Source organism: Myxocyprinus asiaticus, chromosome 3, assembly GCF_019703515.2.
Source record: "Myxocyprinus asiaticus isolate MX2 ecotype Aquarium Trade chromosome 3, UBuf_Myxa_2, whole genome shotgun sequence".
Classification (NCBI taxonomy): domain Eukaryota; kingdom Metazoa; phylum Chordata; class Actinopteri; order Cypriniformes; family Catostomidae; genus Myxocyprinus; species Myxocyprinus asiaticus.
This window is the reverse complement of record NC_059346.1, coordinates 22,799,387-22,816,308: the sequence shown is the minus strand read 5'-3', so window position 1 is coordinate 22,816,308 and position 16,922 is coordinate 22,799,387. Positions and strand designations below refer to the sequence as shown.

General features: G+C 44.2%; 2 protein-coding genes across 2 annotated transcripts in view; both read left to right on the top strand.

Annotated features, from left to right (window-relative positions):
• The window catches only part of tncb (tenascin Cb), a 56,850-nt gene extending 55,508 nt beyond the window's left edge, over positions 1–1,342 (top strand). The window contains exon 23 of the mRNA XM_051669425.1: positions 17–1,342. Coding sequence (XP_051525385.1) covers positions 17–127 — 111 coding nt within the window. The 3' untranslated portion in view covers positions 128–1,342. The remainder of the gene's footprint in view (positions 1–16) is intronic.
• A 14,574-nt stretch (positions 1,343–15,916) lies between these two features.
• On the top strand, positions 15,917–16,903 carry LOC127417950 (beta-1,3-galactosyltransferase 2-like). Its single transcript, XM_051658240.1, has one exon. It carries the CDS (start codon positions 15,917–15,919, stop codon positions 16,901–16,903), a length of 987 nt encoding a protein of 328 aa, XP_051514200.1.
• The last annotated feature ends 19 nt before the right edge of the window (positions 16,904–16,922 follow it).

The following is a 16,922-nucleotide window of genomic DNA, read 5'->3' as shown; positions in this document are numbered from 1 at the left end:
ATGATTTTATCTCCAGGGTGTAAACTGGTTCCATTGGAAGGGCCATGAGCACTCCATCGAGTTTGCAGAAATGAAGATCAGGCCCACCAACTTCAGAAACTTTGAGGGAAGGAGAAAGCGATCGTAAACCAGTGTGCTCCAGCTTTAACCAGCCAACCTTCCCCTGCTGCCCATTCACCCATTGTTCCTCCTGCATTATCTCATCCCCTTCATTACCAAAGCCACTGCCAGGAGCCCAGCCTGCTCTCTACATTCTCCTATTCATGGCCAAGAACAGGAACAAACAATTTCTTTGTCCCCCATTCAAAGCTAAAAACCATATACAGTTGTGTGTGTATCACTCCTGTTCAAGTCAGTTTGACAGTAAACCAACAGACTCAGTGAAGTGTTAAGCATAACACACTGTGCCTGTACATCATAAGCACACGCCAAAGACAGATACTCCAGTAACATTCATATAATAAAATAATGATGGCGGGGAGATTTTGAGTTTGGCTTGTGCTTTCCAGTTTAAAAAATCAACTATGATATCTTCTCTCTGTACATCACATGCAGTTATAGTGGAGCAAGCTCGGATTGCGGAGAAAGTAGAATGTTTTTGTGTGGTATCCTTGGTGTTGGAGTCTCTTCACTAGGCTATAGCTAACCTGAAGAATTCTTTACTCTCTAAACTTCTCACCCTAACTGAAAAGACGGCACATTATAAGTTAAAGTTTAATATGCAGATATAAAAGTATTGCATAAAAATATCTAGTGGAGAGGCTCAGATAATTAAAAAAACAAATCTCTGTCTGTGACATATCGCAAGTACCCAAGCTCTCTGCCATCTCTCTCCCACAATTCATGCCATTCTCCTCATCAGTTCTACAGTATAACCATATTGTCACAGAGTCACAAGGCATAAGAATCTGGATTTGTTGCTCAAAAAAATATAATGAAAACAAAAAAGCTAAGGCAGGACCTATATTCAAGCTATGATTTAATTAAGTGATTTTGTGTTCGCCAGTTACGAGTTTGTATAATGTTCAAGAGTCATGTCAATCAAGTTATGTTGAGGACAAGAAATAAAAGTACTTAAAAGGCCAGGTTATTTGGAATTATTGTACACATACATAGCCTTATATGAAAGTTCTGTTATTACAAAAAACAATAATACATTAAGTTTTCATGTTGCCCCCCACCGAACTTGCAATCGACTAAACCACTGACCCTATAAAACACTTTTGTAAATTATGTCTCATTTTGGTATTTGGATATTTTTGTTTGTTTGTTTATTAAATGGGTGTACAACAGGTGTTTCTTTGTAACTTCTCACAATAAAAACAGATTTTGTTTAACAAAACGCGTTTGCGAGTGTGTTGTATTTGTTAGACACAAAAAAATTGGCCTAATGTAACCAGTGGTGGAAATGGTCGAGATTCACTTGGGGGCACTCTATTTTGGGGTGGGGGGGCTGACTTGTTCACTGAGGATGCATTAAATTGATTGAAAATAATTGAAAAATTACAGTAAAGGCATTTATAATGTTATAATTTACTATTTCTTTTAAAATAAATGATGTATTCTTTAAACTTTCTGTTAATCCAAGAATACTCACTTGCAGCAATGCAACTGTTCGGCATATAACCCTGAATGTAACATTCCCTCAGTGCACTCCATAAAAAAAAAAAAAACTAATAAAAAATTTTAAGGTTTAGGTTCAACCATGCAATTTGATTTGCTGTAAGCATTCAAACGGGTCCATTATAGAGCGCAAAATCTGGTTCTGGAAGTAAAAGTCCCATTAATTTTTTCCATAGAAGAATTGATTTTTCAAAGATAACTTATAATCTTTTAAAGACAGGCCTATGGTGAACTCTGAGGTTGTTCATTGATGGTATATGCCTTTGTTGAAGCCATCAGTCCACGTTATTTCAACTTCAGTGTTTAAAAATTGTGTTTAATAATGGAATTCCTGGTGAAAAACATCTCTGGTTACACATGTAACCTCAGCTTCCTCAGATGAAGGGAACGAGACATTGCGGTAAACACTTTTGGGGAATTCCTTCTCCGACAACCTAGTTGAAGCCCTTGTATAATAACAGCAATCTTATGATTGGCAATGGTGTTTGAGCCCCGCCCATTTCGGCAAGCAATTGGCCTATATAAGCGGGTGCACGAACACCATTTCTTCAGAATTTTCTGAATGAAGGACAAGAATGCATTGCTCGTACCTAGAAACTATGAAGTAGTAGTGTGGCCAGGTTTTGCAGTGTCTCGTTCCCTTCATCTCATGGAACCGAGGTTACATGTGTAACCGTAGACGTTCACTATTGATTCAGTTCACTCGACATTGCAGTAAACACTTCACATTGTGGAGTACCTTCATGGCGCACTACATGACGTCATACCCAGAGAGAAACACCAGGGTATAAACACTTGTAAAAGAATATGTCTATGAGGTCATGGGCCTGCCAGGCGGTGACTTATTACAATCATATTTCAAGTTTATAGAATAATGAATAACCCCACATGGTGACAGTATAAATGTAACCTTTTCATAACCAGAGGTAGGGAAGGAGGTTTATTCTTATTGGAAGTTCTTGTGACTTCTAGTGGGAGAAAATTGGATAGCAGCCTACACAGGTGGCTGTATTAAAATTATAACAGGTAGCCCGCCCGTAATAAGGAGCTCAGGCTCACCCGTTGGTGTTGAAATAGCAAGCTCTCTAGACAGAGAGGACTCGCGAAGCGATGGATGCCACACCTATGTTATAAAACCTTGCGAATGTGTTCTGCAAAAGCCAACCTGTTGCAAGGCATATATCCTGTAGGGATACACCATTTGTCCATGCCCATGAAGACACTATGCCTCTGGTTGAATGCACTTTCGAGCGAATAGGGCATTTCACGTCCTGTGATTCATAAGCGAAGGCGATCACATCAACGATCCAGTGAGAGAGCCTTTGCTTGGAGACAAACGAAGAGCTGATCTGACAGTCTAAACTGGCGGGTGCGCTCCACATATGTGTTTAATTCCCGCATAATAAATGTGTTAAGTGGTCCTCATCCGAATTAGACAGTGAGAAGCGAAGGCTTGTAGGTGGACTACCTAGGCCCTAAAGGGCGTGGAAAGCAACTTAGCCATATAGACTTTTTTGGGCTTGTTGGTGGCTTTTGAAAGCCCTGATCCAAGTTCTAGACATGAAGTGTCAGCCAATGTGCCTGCATATCACCCACCCATTTAACTGAGGCAAGAGCTAATAGGAGTGTGGTCTTAGAGAAAGCACATACAACTCAAGAAATTCCAATGGTTCGAATGGTTCCTCTTGGAGGAATGCAAGGATCTCAGCTATGGAGCAGTTCACTGAGTCTTCACTACGTGAAGAGCACCAATTTGTAAACACATGGCACTTAGCACACAGAGGCGTCTCGCGGACAGCGCTGTAGTTTGCAGAAGACATTCACCCCAGCGGGGCAAGGCATTTATGTAAGCTACAACTGTAATTTTGTCCGATCGAATCAGAACGTGGTGATTCGCTAACTCGGAATGCAAAGCCTTCAAGGCTAAGAGACAGCTAGTATTTCCAGACGACTGAAGTGCTAGGTGCCAAAGGCTGGGCGCCCGCCGCACTGTGCGCCTCAGCCTGTGCTGAACACATCCTTGATTACCACCCTTTGCCAGACCCAACATGATTCTGTTAGAAGGTTGGAGCTGTCCAAGGTGCAAGAGCAGCCAGACAGCGGCAAGTTATGCCAATGTGCATGCACCCCTGGCGCCAGGCGTATGGCCAGCGTTGGAGAGGTTTCATGTAAAAGACCTAACAGTGTGATAGCGGATGCTTTTTGCCCAGTTTGACATTGCCAATTATACAACCTGGGCCTCAGAGTAGTAAATTCCCATGCTTGCACAATGGAGCCTCTGATCAGGCTAATAATAGCCCATCGTAGTGTTAGTTCAAAATGCCCACGCCGCTCAGCTTCAACGCCGCGAGCGCTGCATAGATACACTTCGAGAGTGTGGAGAGGTAAGCAAAGGACTCTGAATTAATAAGCTGTTCCTTCAAAACAGTCTGAGACGAGGTGCAACTCGTACATGAAAGTACGCGTGCGTCCTTTAGATCTATTGACGCAAATCAGCCCAAGGGCAGATGCGCGGTAAGATCTGTTTCTGAGATACTGTTCTGAATGGGCGCTTTGCAAGTGCGCAGTTGAAGTGTCTTGGATCTAAAATGGGCTGAAGCCCACCGTCTCACTCCGGAATGGAAGACATTGGCTGTAGAACCATTGTATGTGCCGCAGTTCAGAACAATCTCTATTGTGTTCTCTGCGAGGAGATTGTGAGTTCCTGCATGCAACACAGGCACATCCCAAGCCAGGACCATATCAAATCAAATCAAATCACTTTTATTGTCACACAACCATATACACAACTGCAATAGTGGGTGAAAGTCTTGGGTGCAGTTCCGAGCAACATAGCAGTCATGACAGTGATGAGACATATACCAATTTACAATAAACATCAGATTTACACAATTTACATATCTAATATACACATAATTACAACACAATATACAAATAATAATATACAATGTACAGTATATAATACACACAATATAGAATACACATTATAGAATAAAAATTGTATATATAGTATATATAAAATATACAGTAGGTTGTATTGTACTGTATTGACATTCAGGCTGTCAGTTGATAGTCAGTTGCCAGTGTGTTGTTAAGAGAGAATATAATTTATGACAGTCCAGTGTGAGATAATAAGATTAATAAAGTGCAGTGCTGATGTATATTGATCATGAGAAATCAAGAGTTCAAAAGTCTGATTGCTTGGGGGAAGAAGCTGTCATGAATTTGGCTGGTGCGGGTCCTGATGCTGCGATACCGCCTGCCTGATGGTAGCAGTGAGAACAGCCCATGGCTCAGGTGGCTGGAGCCTGGTATAGATGTCCTGGAGGGAGGGAAGCTCACCTCCAATGATGTGTCTGGCAGTTCGCACCACCTTTTGCAGGGCTTTGCGGTTGTGGGCGGTGCTATTGCCGTACCAGGCAGAGATGCAGCCAGTCAGGATGCTCTCTACAGTGCAGGTGTAGAACCGTGTGAGGATGTGGCGGTTCATTCCAAACTTCCTCAGGCGTCTCAGGAAGAAGAGGCGCTGATGATCCTTCTTCACGGCCTCAGTGTGGATGGACCATGTGAGTTCCTTAGTGATGTGAACACCAATGAACTTGAAGCTGCTGACTCTCTCCACTGGTGCTCCATTGATGGTGATGGGACTGTGTTCTCTGTCTCTTCTCCTGAAGTCCACCACAAGCTCCTTTGTCTTGCTGACGTTGAGGGAGAGATTGTGCTCCTGACACCAGCGTGTCAGAGTGTGCACCTCCTCTCTGTAGGCTGTTTCATCATTTTAAGTGATCAGACCTACCACCATTGTATCATCAGCAAACTTAATGATGGCATTGGAGCTATGTGTTGCCACACAGTCATGTGTGTACAGGGAATACAGCCCTGGGGAGCTCCAGTGTTGAGGGTCAGTGATGAGGAGATGTTGCTGCCCATCCTAACCACCTGGCATCTGCTTGACAGGAAGTCCAGGATCCAGCTGCACAGCGAGCTGTTTAAGCCCAGAGCTTCACATCAAGCTTGAAGGGCACTATGGTGTTGAATGCTGAGCTGTAGTCTACAAACAGCATTCTCACATAAGTGTTCCTTTTTTCCAGGTGGAAGAGAGCAGTGTGTAGTGTAGATGCAATGGCATCATCAGTGGAGCGGTTGTTGCGGTAAGCAAACTGCAATGGGTCCAGTGAGGGAGGCAGCACAGAGCAGATGTAATCTCTGATTAGCCTCTCAAAGCATTTACTGATGATGGGGGTCAGAGCAACAGGACGCCAGTCATTTAAGCAAGTGATTTTGGATTGCTTTGGTACAGGCACAATGGTGGACGTTTTGAAGCATGTGGGGACCACAGACAAGGAGAGGGAAAGGTTGAAAATGTCCGTAAAAACACCAGCCAGTTGGTTTGCGCACGCTCTGATGACGCGGCCCGGAATGCCGTCTGGACCCGCGGCTTTACGGATATTCACCCGTCAGAAGGATCGGGTTACATCCACTACAGAGATGGAGAGTGAACTAACCTCTGTAGCTTCAGCCGTGAGAGCTCTCTCCGCGAGGGCGGTGTTGTTTCCCTCGAAACGAGCACAAAAAGTATTTAGCTCATCCGGGAGAGAGACAGTGGTATTCACAGCAGAGTTTTTATTCCCTTTAAAGTCCGTGATGATATTAATTCCCTGCCACATGCTTCTAGAGTTGGTGGTGTTAAACTGTCCTTCAATCTTGTCCCTGTACTGGCATTTGGCTGCTCTGATAATTTTGCGGAGTGCATAACAGCAGATAATGCAACAGTCTCTCATCTCTCGTTGGAAAGAGATCTGAGTTCTCAGCTCGCAGAGCTTGTTGTCCAGAGACTGAACATTTGCTAGTAGAATACTGGGTAGCGGGGGTCGATTTGAGCGACATCTTACTCTGATGAGAACGCCGGCTCTCCTTCCCCTTTTCCTTCTGCGTTTCCGCGGCCGGGCCGCCCAGACAAAGGGCTCCTCTGCCGTGTTTGTAAACAGCGGGTCGGCATTGAGGAATTTGAAGTCCGGTTTACGGTGCGCAATTTCAGAACCAATGTCCTAAAGTGTTTGTCTGTCGTAGACAATAAGGCAGACAATATCCAAGACAAAAAAACATAAGAATTGTAAACAAAACAAACCAAAAACAGCAATGTTGTGTCAGAGCTCGCAACACAGCAGCCATACTCAGCATCATCTATGCGCCCAAGTAGATGACCGAACGCCGTTTAACGAGATAATGGGTGCGTTGGCTCACTCGCTAGAGGTGACAGATCACCACTCGCCACCGGGAAGCGGTTGTGCACAGAGTGTGTGTGTAAAAGAAGCATGACAGCCTTCTTCAAGTGTGTGCGCCTCGTGCAGTGCAACAAGCGCTTTTCTCTTATGAGAACATCTTTTATTAAAACACAACACACAGAAGCAACAGTCTGTGTAATATCCCAGTCCCAACGAACTCCAGCAGGGAAGGGGAGAGAAATGAGAATGTTTGAGGGTCTCGTGAAGGCATTACGAGTGCTTTTCTCTTTTTTGTAAGAATCATTCTTTATTTAACACATCACACGGAAATATTTAGTGTAACATCCCGGCAAACTCTGGCGGGGAGTGAACAGCATGTGATGTGTGTGCGTCTCATACAGCGAATGCTTTCTCTTTTATGTGAGAACATTCTTACATGAACACCACACACAGAAACATATTTGTGTATCATCCCCGCGAACTCTGGCTGGGAATGAGCAGCGTGTGAATGTGTGTGTGCGTCTCTCGCAACAAGCACTTTCTCTTTTGTGTGAGAACATTGGTTGTGTGAACACAACACACAGAAACACATTTGTGTATCATCCCAGTGACCTACGGCGGGGAATGAGCAGTGTATGAAAGTGTGCATCTCATTATTTGTGACTAGCACATTTCTGATTTTTATGAAAACACAGTTTATGTGAACACAATACACAGAAACAGACTCCCGGCGAACACCAGCGGGGAGGGGAAGCGAACAGCATGTAAATGTGCATGTGTGTCGAACATGAGCAGCACGAGCAGACGCAACAAGTACTTCCTCTATTGTGTGAGAAGATTGTTTATGTAAAAATCATCACACATAAACAACACATGTAATCTCCCAGCAAACTCTGGTGAGGAGGGGAAGTGAACGGTGTGTAAATGTGCATGCATCTCGAGCCGGTGCAGCACGAGCAGATGCAACAATCACTTTCTCTATTGTGTGAGAAGATTGTTTATGTGAAAATCATCACACAGAAATAAAACACATGCAATCTCCCAGTGAACTCCAGTGAAGAGGGGAAGTGAACAGCGTGTAAATGTGTGTGTGTGTCGAGCATGTGCACCGCGAGCAGACAAAACCAGCGCTTTCTCTATAGTGTGAAAAAATCACTACACAGAAACAACACACATGTAATCTCCCAGCAAACTCTGCCGAGGAGGGTAAGTGAACAGCATGTTAATGTGTGCATGTTGAGCATGTGCAGCGCAAGCAGACACATCCAGCGCTTTCTCTATTGTGTGAGAAAATCACCACACAGAAACAACACACGTGTAATCTCCCAGCGAAATCCGGTGAGGAGGGGAAGTGAATAGCATGTAAATGCGTGCGTGTCGAGCATGTGCAGCACGAGCAGACAAAATCAGTGCTTTATCCACTGCGTGAGAAAATCATCACAAAGAAACAACATGCATGCAGTCTCCCAGTGAACTCCGGCGAGGAGAACAGCATGTAAATGTGCGTGCGTTTCGAGCATGTGCGGCACGCAGACGCAACCAGCTTTTTCTCTATTGTGTGATAACATTGTTTATGTGAACACAACACAAAGGAACACACTTGTCTATCATCCCAACATATCTGGCGAGGATGAGCAGCGTATGAATGTGGTGTCTCACAGCGAGCGCATTTCTGTTGCTTGTGAGAACATTCTCTACTTGAACACAACATAGAAATTATTCGATGGCTCGGCTGTCTTTGACGAAGCAGCGGGGGTGAAGTTCTCTGCCAGGCACAGATATGAAATAGAGCGGTGAGTCAACAGACCGAGTCACCGATTACTTTTTGACCTGCAGTGCGATCTTGAGGCAACCACGAAATTTCGTATCATATCCATGACTCTCTCATGGCACGTATCAGCTTGAGTCAACAGCTGGTTTTGAACCATGGTCTTCTGACTCTAAGGCCAGCACTTGATGAGGCAAGATATTTCCAGCTCGACAGGAGGGGACCACTCTAAACCGAGCTCCTCAACCACCAGCGAGGGGACGTGAATCAGCTCTTATCAGTGGCATGTGCATCAAATCAATCAAATCACTTTATTGCCACACAAGTGCAATGGTGTGTGAAATTCTTGGGTGCAGTTCCGTTTAACATAGCAGTCGTGACAGTGATGAGACATATACCAATTTACAATAACATCAAATTAACACAGCACAATTTAAACGTCTGATATACACATAATTACACACAACAATATACAAATAATAACATACACTGTACAGTATACAATACGCACAATATAGATACACATTATTCAATAAAAATAAAAAATATATAAAAAAGTATATATAGTAGTATAAACAGAATGTACAGTAGGTTGTATTGTACTGTATTGACATTCAGGCTGTCAGTTGATAGTAAGTTGTTAAGAGAAAATCTAATATAATAATAATATAATTTATGACAGTCCGGTGTGAGATATAAGAGTAAGAGTAATAAAGTGCAGTGTTGATGAATTTTGATCGTGGGAGATCAAGAGTTCAAAAGTCTGATTGCTTGGGGGAAGAAGCTGTCATGGAGTCGGCTGGTGCGGGTCCTGATGCTGCGATACCGCCTGTATTGTACTGTATTGACATTCAGGCTGTCAGTTGATAGTCAGTTGCCAGTGTGTTGTTAAGAGAGAATATAATTTATGACAGTCCAGTGTGAGATAATAAGATTAATAAAGTGCAGTGTTGATGTATATTGATCGTGAGAAATCAAGAGTTCAAAAGTCTGATTGCTTGGGGGAAGAAGCTGTCATGAAGTTGGCTGGTGCGGGTCCTGATGCTGCGATACCGCCTGCCTGATGGTAGCAGTGAGAACAGCCCATGGCTCGGGTGGCTGGAGTCTCTGATGATCCTCCGAAATTTTTTCACACACCGCCTGGTATAGATGTCCTGGAGGGAGGGAAGCTCACCTCCAATGATGTGTCTGGCAGTTCGCACCACCTTTTGCAGGGCTTTGCGGTTGTGGGCGGTGCTATTGCCGTACCAGGCAGAGATGCAGCCAGTCAGGATGCTCTCTATAGTGCAGGTGTAGAACCGTGTGAGGATGTGGCAGTTCATTCCAAACTTCCTCAGCCGTCTCAGGAAGAAGAGGCGCTGATGAGCCTTCTTCACAACAACTTCAGTGTGGATGGATCATGTGAGTTCCTCAGTGATGTGGACACCCAGGAACTTGAAGCTGCTGACTCTCTCCACTGGTGCTCCATTGATGGTGATGGGACTGTGTTCTCTGTCTTTTCTTCTGAAGTCCACCACAAGCTCCTTTGTCTTACTGACGTTGAGGGAGAGGTTGTCCTCCTGACACCAGTGTGTCAGAGTGTGCACCTCCTCTCTGTAGGCTGTTTCATCATTGTCAGTGATCAGACCTACCACCGTCGTGTCATCAGCAAACTTAATGATGGCATTGGAGCTATGTGTTGCCACACAGTCATGTGTGTACAAGGAATACAAGAGTGGGCTGAGAACACAGCCCTGTGGGGCTCCAGTGTTGAGGGTCAGTGATGAGGAGATGTTGCTGCCTATTCTAACCACCTGGCGTCTTCTTGACAGGAAGTCCAGGATCCAGCTGCACAGCGAGCTGTTTAAGCCCAGAGCCCGGAGTTTCTCATCTAGCTTGGAGGGCACTATGGTGTTGAATGCTGAGCTGTAGTCTACAAACAGCATTCTCACATAAGTGTTCTTTTTTCCAGGTGGGAGAGAGCAGTGTGTATTGTAGATGCAATGGCATCATCAGTGGAGCGGTTGTTGCGGTAAGCAAACTGCAATGGGTCAAGAGAGAGAGGCAGCACAGAGCAGATGTAATCTCTGATTAGTCTCTCAAAGCATTTGCTGATGATGTGGGTCAGAGCAACAGGACGCCAGTCATTTAAGCAAGTTATTTTTGACTGCTTTGGAACAGGCACAATGGTGGATGTTTTGAAGCATGTGGGGACTACAGACAAAGAGAGGGAAAGGTTGAAAATGTCTGTAAAAACACCAGCCAGCTGGTTCGCGCACGCTCTGATGACGCGGCCCGGAATGCCGTCTGGGCCCGCGGCTTTGCGGATATTCACCCGTTGGAAGGATCGGGTTACATCCGCTACAGAGACGGAGAGTGAACTAACCTCTGTAGCTTCGGCCGCGAGAGCTCTCTCCGTGAGGGCGGTGTTATTTCCCTCAAAACGAGCATAAAAAGTATTTAGCTCATCTGGGAGAGATGATCATGGCGGAGTTTTTATTCCCTTTAAAGTCCGTGATGATGTTAATTTCCTGCCACATGCTTCTAGAGTTGGTGGTGTTAAACTGTCCTTCAATCTTGCTCCTGTACTGGCGTTTTGCTGTTCGGAGGGCATAACTGGCTTGTTTATGCTCCTCAGCATTCCTGGAATTAAAAGCAGAGGTCCGCACATTAAGTGCCGCGCAAACATCGCTATTTATCCATGGTTTCTGGTTCAGATAGATCCGTATTGTTCTTGTCGGAACCACGTCCTCCATGCACTTTTTGATGAAACACATTATGCTATCAGCTAAAGTTCAATGTCGTCATCAGAGGTGGACCGGAACATCTCCCAGTCCGTGTGATCAAAACAGTCCTGTAGCATAGAGTCTGATTGGTCACTGGATCGTTCTGAGGGTGGGTGCTTCCTGTTTCAGTTTCTGCCTGTAAGCAGGCAGAAGCAGAATGGAAGAGTGGTCCGATTTGCCAAATGGTGGGCGGGGGAGGGATTTGTAGCCATCCCGGAAGGGAGAGTAGCAATGGTCCAAAACCCGGTCCCCTCGTGTGTTGAAACTGATGTGTTGGTGGTATTTTGGTGTGACTGATTTGAAACTGGCTTTATTAAAGTCCCCGGTCACAATGAACGCGGCCTCAGGGTGCGCGGTTTCCTGCTCACTTATAATCCCATACAGTTCCTTGAGTGTCCGGTCTGTGTCAGCTTGTGGCGGGATGTACACAGCAGTGATAATGACCGCTGTGAATTCCCTCTGTAGTCAGAATGGTCGACACAGAAGCATGAGAAATTCCAGATCAGGAGAGCAGAAAGACTTGATAGAATGTACGTTCCTCTGATCACACCAGGATTTGTTGATCATAAAACATACACCACCACCTCTGCTTTTACCTGAGAGGTCTTTCTCTCTGTCCGCTCGGTGCACAGAGAACCCCGCGGGTTCAATGGCTGAGTCTGGAATCTCCGCAGACATCCAAGTTTCCGTAAGGCAGATAATGCAGCAGTCCCTCGTCTCTCGTTGGAAAGAGATCCGCGCTTTCAGCTCGCAGAGCTTGTTATCCAGAGACTGAACATTTGCCAGTAGAATAGTGGGTAGCGGGGGTCGATTTGCACGGCGTCTTACTCTGATGAGAACGCCGGCTCTGTTTCCCCTTTTCCTTTTGCGTTTCCGCATCCGGACTGCCCAGACAAAGGGCTCCGCTTGCGTGTTTGTAAACAGCGGGTCGGCATTGAGAAATTTGAAGTCCGGTTTACGGTGTGAAATTGCTGAACCAATGTCCAAAAGTGTTTGTCTGTCGTAGACAATAAGGCAGACAACATCCATGACAAAAAACATAAGAATTGTGAACAAAACAAACAAAACACTACTATGTTGTGTCGGAGCTCGCAACGCAGCAGCCATACTCGGCGCCATGCTTTTATCCAAAGCGACTTACAGTGCCCTTATTACAGGGACAATCCCCCTGGAGCAACCTGGAGTTAAGTGCCTTGCTCAAGGACACAATGGTGGTGGCTGTGGGGATTGAACCAACAAACTTCTGCTTACCAGTTCAGTGCTTTAGTCCACTACACCGCCACCACCACCCTCACTAGGGGAAGGGACAGTGGCATCCTCCGTGGACCACTCACTCATATTCGCTCATATTTGGGTACCGTGCGCTCTGATAGAGGGCCGGAGCTCATCATGCGTATACTGTACCTGGGAGATTGAGGGGATCGCAGGGCTTGTGCTGGCACGGGATCTTCCTTGAATTCATCCAACTAAACTTCACGGCCCCACCGTGCCTCCCTGCAGCGAATGCAGCTCTCATGATCATCTGACGGCGGGATGTGCCACTCGCATGTGGAACACTTGCGGAACGATATCTTGAAAAAGACACGTTGCACGCAAGCGGCTCTTTTATGTGATACATCAACATAGTAAAACGTATATAAGAAAAGGATACAATATATCCTGCCAGAATGCTGCGGGAAGTGGGGGTGTCTCGCTGTTCAATGGCGGGCATCTGAAGCGAAGAATCCGTTCACCGAGAAGCATCATAAATGGTGAGGCGGAGAGAATCTTCGCCGGAACACTGCAGAGGAGGGGTGAGTCTTCTCACTGCGTGCACTGAGTAGTACAGGCGATGAGTCATTCTGTCTGCGTCTGCGGGGAAGTCCTGTCCACTGGAGGGTGTCCATCAACGGCGAAGAGAGGGCTGTTCGAGATGAGATTATTGTCGTAGTCAAGACGAGACTATGCCGGTCTTGGAAGGAAGAAAATTCTGAAGAAATGGTGTTCGTGCACCCACTTATATAGGCCAACTGCGTGCCTAAAGGGCCAGGGCTCAAATACCAATGCCAGTCATAAGATTGGTGTTATTATACAAGGGCTTTAACTAGGTAGTCAGCGAAGGAATTCCCCAAATGCGTTTACCGCAGTGGCGGGCCATGCATTTTAAGTCCAGGCCTTCGGTGTGATTAATGCCATTAAGAAAACACAGTTTCACAATGAATGAGACACCCTATGCCTTTGGGCATCATACATTATGTCACAGCTAACTAGTAATACCAATTGACATTTTAAAAAGACGTCCATGCACGAAAGCCAGAACTTGAAATGACACTTAATGCTCATGCAAGCCTAATTTTAACTGCAGCATGACTGTTTGTGAAATGAACGTCTCCCGAACAGTAATTCAAAAATCATAATTTTTCATATGAATCTAACAAGGAGGTCTATAATACTAATCTAATAATATTTGCGATTTAAATGTTGCTTGCAATAAATTTCATTTCGTCAGGGTACACGGTTATGCTGCGTTCCATTCAAGCTGGATGTGAGATATTCATACTTGATATCTCCAACCGTAAATGCATTCCATTCCCGCTTCCGTTAGCTTAGCAGGGGTTTGACTCTCATTAGAGATGTCTCCTAGCAACCCAACTGATAAACAATGCTGCAGCGTAAGCATTTGTGCTGCAGGTGTACGATTATCAAAAGAGATTATAATGTTTTATACACCTGTTTCTGCAGGCATTTGTTAAACAAGCTTTAATATCATGTAATGCGGAAACGAAGTAATTTATCGATATTACTTAATAAAGTGAATATTTATCAATTTCTCCCTGAGTGTCGACATGTTTGTGTGATATCATGCACCTGCATCACGGTGAAATCGGAGTTGAGAATTTCTGCACGAGCCTACAAGCTGTAATTCTGACTTCAAGATGCATTCCATTGCACTTTTCCTAGTAGGAAGTTGTAAAATCCAACTTTCTGAGTTGAATGGAACACAGCACTACTTTTCAAAACTTGATCCAACACTGAATGCTCCAGCAGCCTAATTTACACTTAGAAAACTCCTGATGTTGCTATAACAATGCAAAAAGCACTTACCAATTTGCTTGAAGTGAAAATCAGTCCTCCTTTCCTGTTTAATAAATTAAGCAATCACACGGTCATGCAGAACATCTCAGGTTTGTAAATCCATAAGGATCTCTTTCTCAATGGCGATAGCGGCAGTGATGACAGCCGACTCGTCTCGCGCTCTTCGCTTTCAAATTACATACATCACTTAAAGTGTGATTGCGTCACTCAAAGCCAGCTAGAAGGCCTAGACTGGGACATATCCTAAAGATCACACCCACCAAGAACAAATAAATCAGTCTGATTGGCTGATGAATCTGACAATCTGACTTTAGTTGCCCATTCATTTGCATGGCTACTTCGGCTTCGGGCATGCAATTTGTGAAACAGTTTTCACACTTTGCTTGTAAGCTTCAAGGAGTAAATTCTGACTGGATAAACTTTTCATTTTTCTCTATTTGTTTGTAGATTAATTAAGAGTGGAAAGCGATTAAAATATATATAGGCAAAAAGGTGATTGAGAATTAAAGGATGAAAAATATTTATTTATTTGGCCAGCAGAGAAGGCTTTGCTGGCCCTGAGAATTCGCCACTGGTTTACCGCATGTCGAGTGAACTGAATCGATAGGGAACTACACTACCCTTAGTCCAGCAGAGAAAGATCCACCAATCAGAGTATCATGGACAACAAAGTCTGCCAAACATGTCCAGCAGCAAGCACAGACTTCCATGATGCAATCGAGTTGGTCTCCCTACACTCTCCAACTACATTTATATTTGTATGAATCAGAATATTTTGCAGTAAACTTAAAATATATTGTTTCTATACTTATAATCAATAACCTAAAATCAATAGTTTTATATATATTTCCATTGTTTTTTATTCGATTACATCATTTGCAATGCTTCATTGTATTGTAGTTCGTGCCCTTGTGAAAGACGAAAAGTACACAGTCTTGTACTTGGAGCTGACTGGTTTGGTTCATGCTTTAGAACTCTTTTATGAAGGATTTTATGAAACGTCTATGGAAAAAAATGAATGGGAAAATACTTACGACTACTTTTTTGGCGGAAGGGATTACAGACACTTCTTTAAGTTTGATTATACTAATAATCACAGCTTTGACGATTTTCGACCAAATCACTGCAGTGATGTTTTACTAATAACACTTTCTTGTGTTCTGCCATATGACACTACAAATGTTGAACCTATTTAAATCTTCTGGTGTCGCTCTTGTTCTCTTGTTCAAACACTTGAATTGTAACCAAAAGTTAGAAAAAGACTTTTACGTTGAAATTTACAGTGGAGCAGCTGGTTTACAAGCAAACAGTCCCTATGAAGAAGGGTTGGGCACTTGACATGATTTAGTTTACTCAGGGACTGACTTTGCCTCTTGGTATAGGCTAAATGACATTCAATTAACTGTCTGTTTTTGCTGGTGGAGTAATAGTTGGATAGGTTCCATCCGTTTAACTTAAATATGCTAAATCGATCGCGAACGTACCTTTCTGTTGCTTGTTGTGGATTAATTACAGTTGCATGTATCCTGGCTTTGAACAGCACTGTGCTTTCGCCGTCTCTTCTTACGAACAGGCCGACTCCGACACATAAACAGCTATACGATGTGATCTCACCGTCAACTTACAGATACATTCTAAACCAGCCAGAACTCTGTGAGAGGAAAATCCCTCCTTTCCTGATTCTTATGATCCCAGTGACTCTCGAAGACACCGAGGCGAGGACTGCTATAAGAAGGACATGGGGTCAAGAGAACTTGATTCCACATGTGAATATTTTGCGATTATTTGTTATTGGTCAGCCCACACAAAGCAACCCAGCGCTTCAGGAACATCTTGAGAGAGAGAGCAAGGAATATGGGGACATCATTCAAATGGATTTTGTCGACACCTATCAAAATCTCACAATCAAGACAATGATGATCATGCACTGGATAGCCACTTACTGCCAGTGTGCCTGGTACGCCATGAAGATTGATGCAGATATTTTTCTCAACGTGCCTTACCTTGTGGACTACCTACATGCTCAGGGTAAGTCCTCAAGGCAAGACTACATCACAGGATCAGTCATCAAAAATGGTCATCCTCACAGGAACAGCCTCAACAAGTGGTATCTCTCAGAGGATCTTTACCCAGACACCTTATATCCCCCATACTTGTCTGGAGCTGCATATGTCTTTTCTTCTGACTTGGCCAGAAAAATATCATTGGCCTCTAGGTTTGTGCGGCCAATTCCACTTGAAGATGTCTATGTGGGGTTGTGCCTGCACTTCCTAGGTGTAAGTCCAGTTTACTCATCAAGATTTTTGGGACTCGTGAATCGTTTTGAGATCCGTAAACTTAGGTATGAAAGGTGCAGTTTTGCCAAACGCATTATAGTGAATGGTTTTAAACCACATGACCTTCTTTACATTTGGCATGACTTTCAGAACTCTCATTTTACATGTTAGAATGACTATTTATAACAGG

Excerpts from the sequence above, each read along its gene's own strand:
- LOC127417950 (XM_051658240.1), top strand. The coding sequence starts at position 15,917 with ATGCTAAATCGATCGCGAACGTACCTTTCTGTTGCTTGTTGTGGATTA.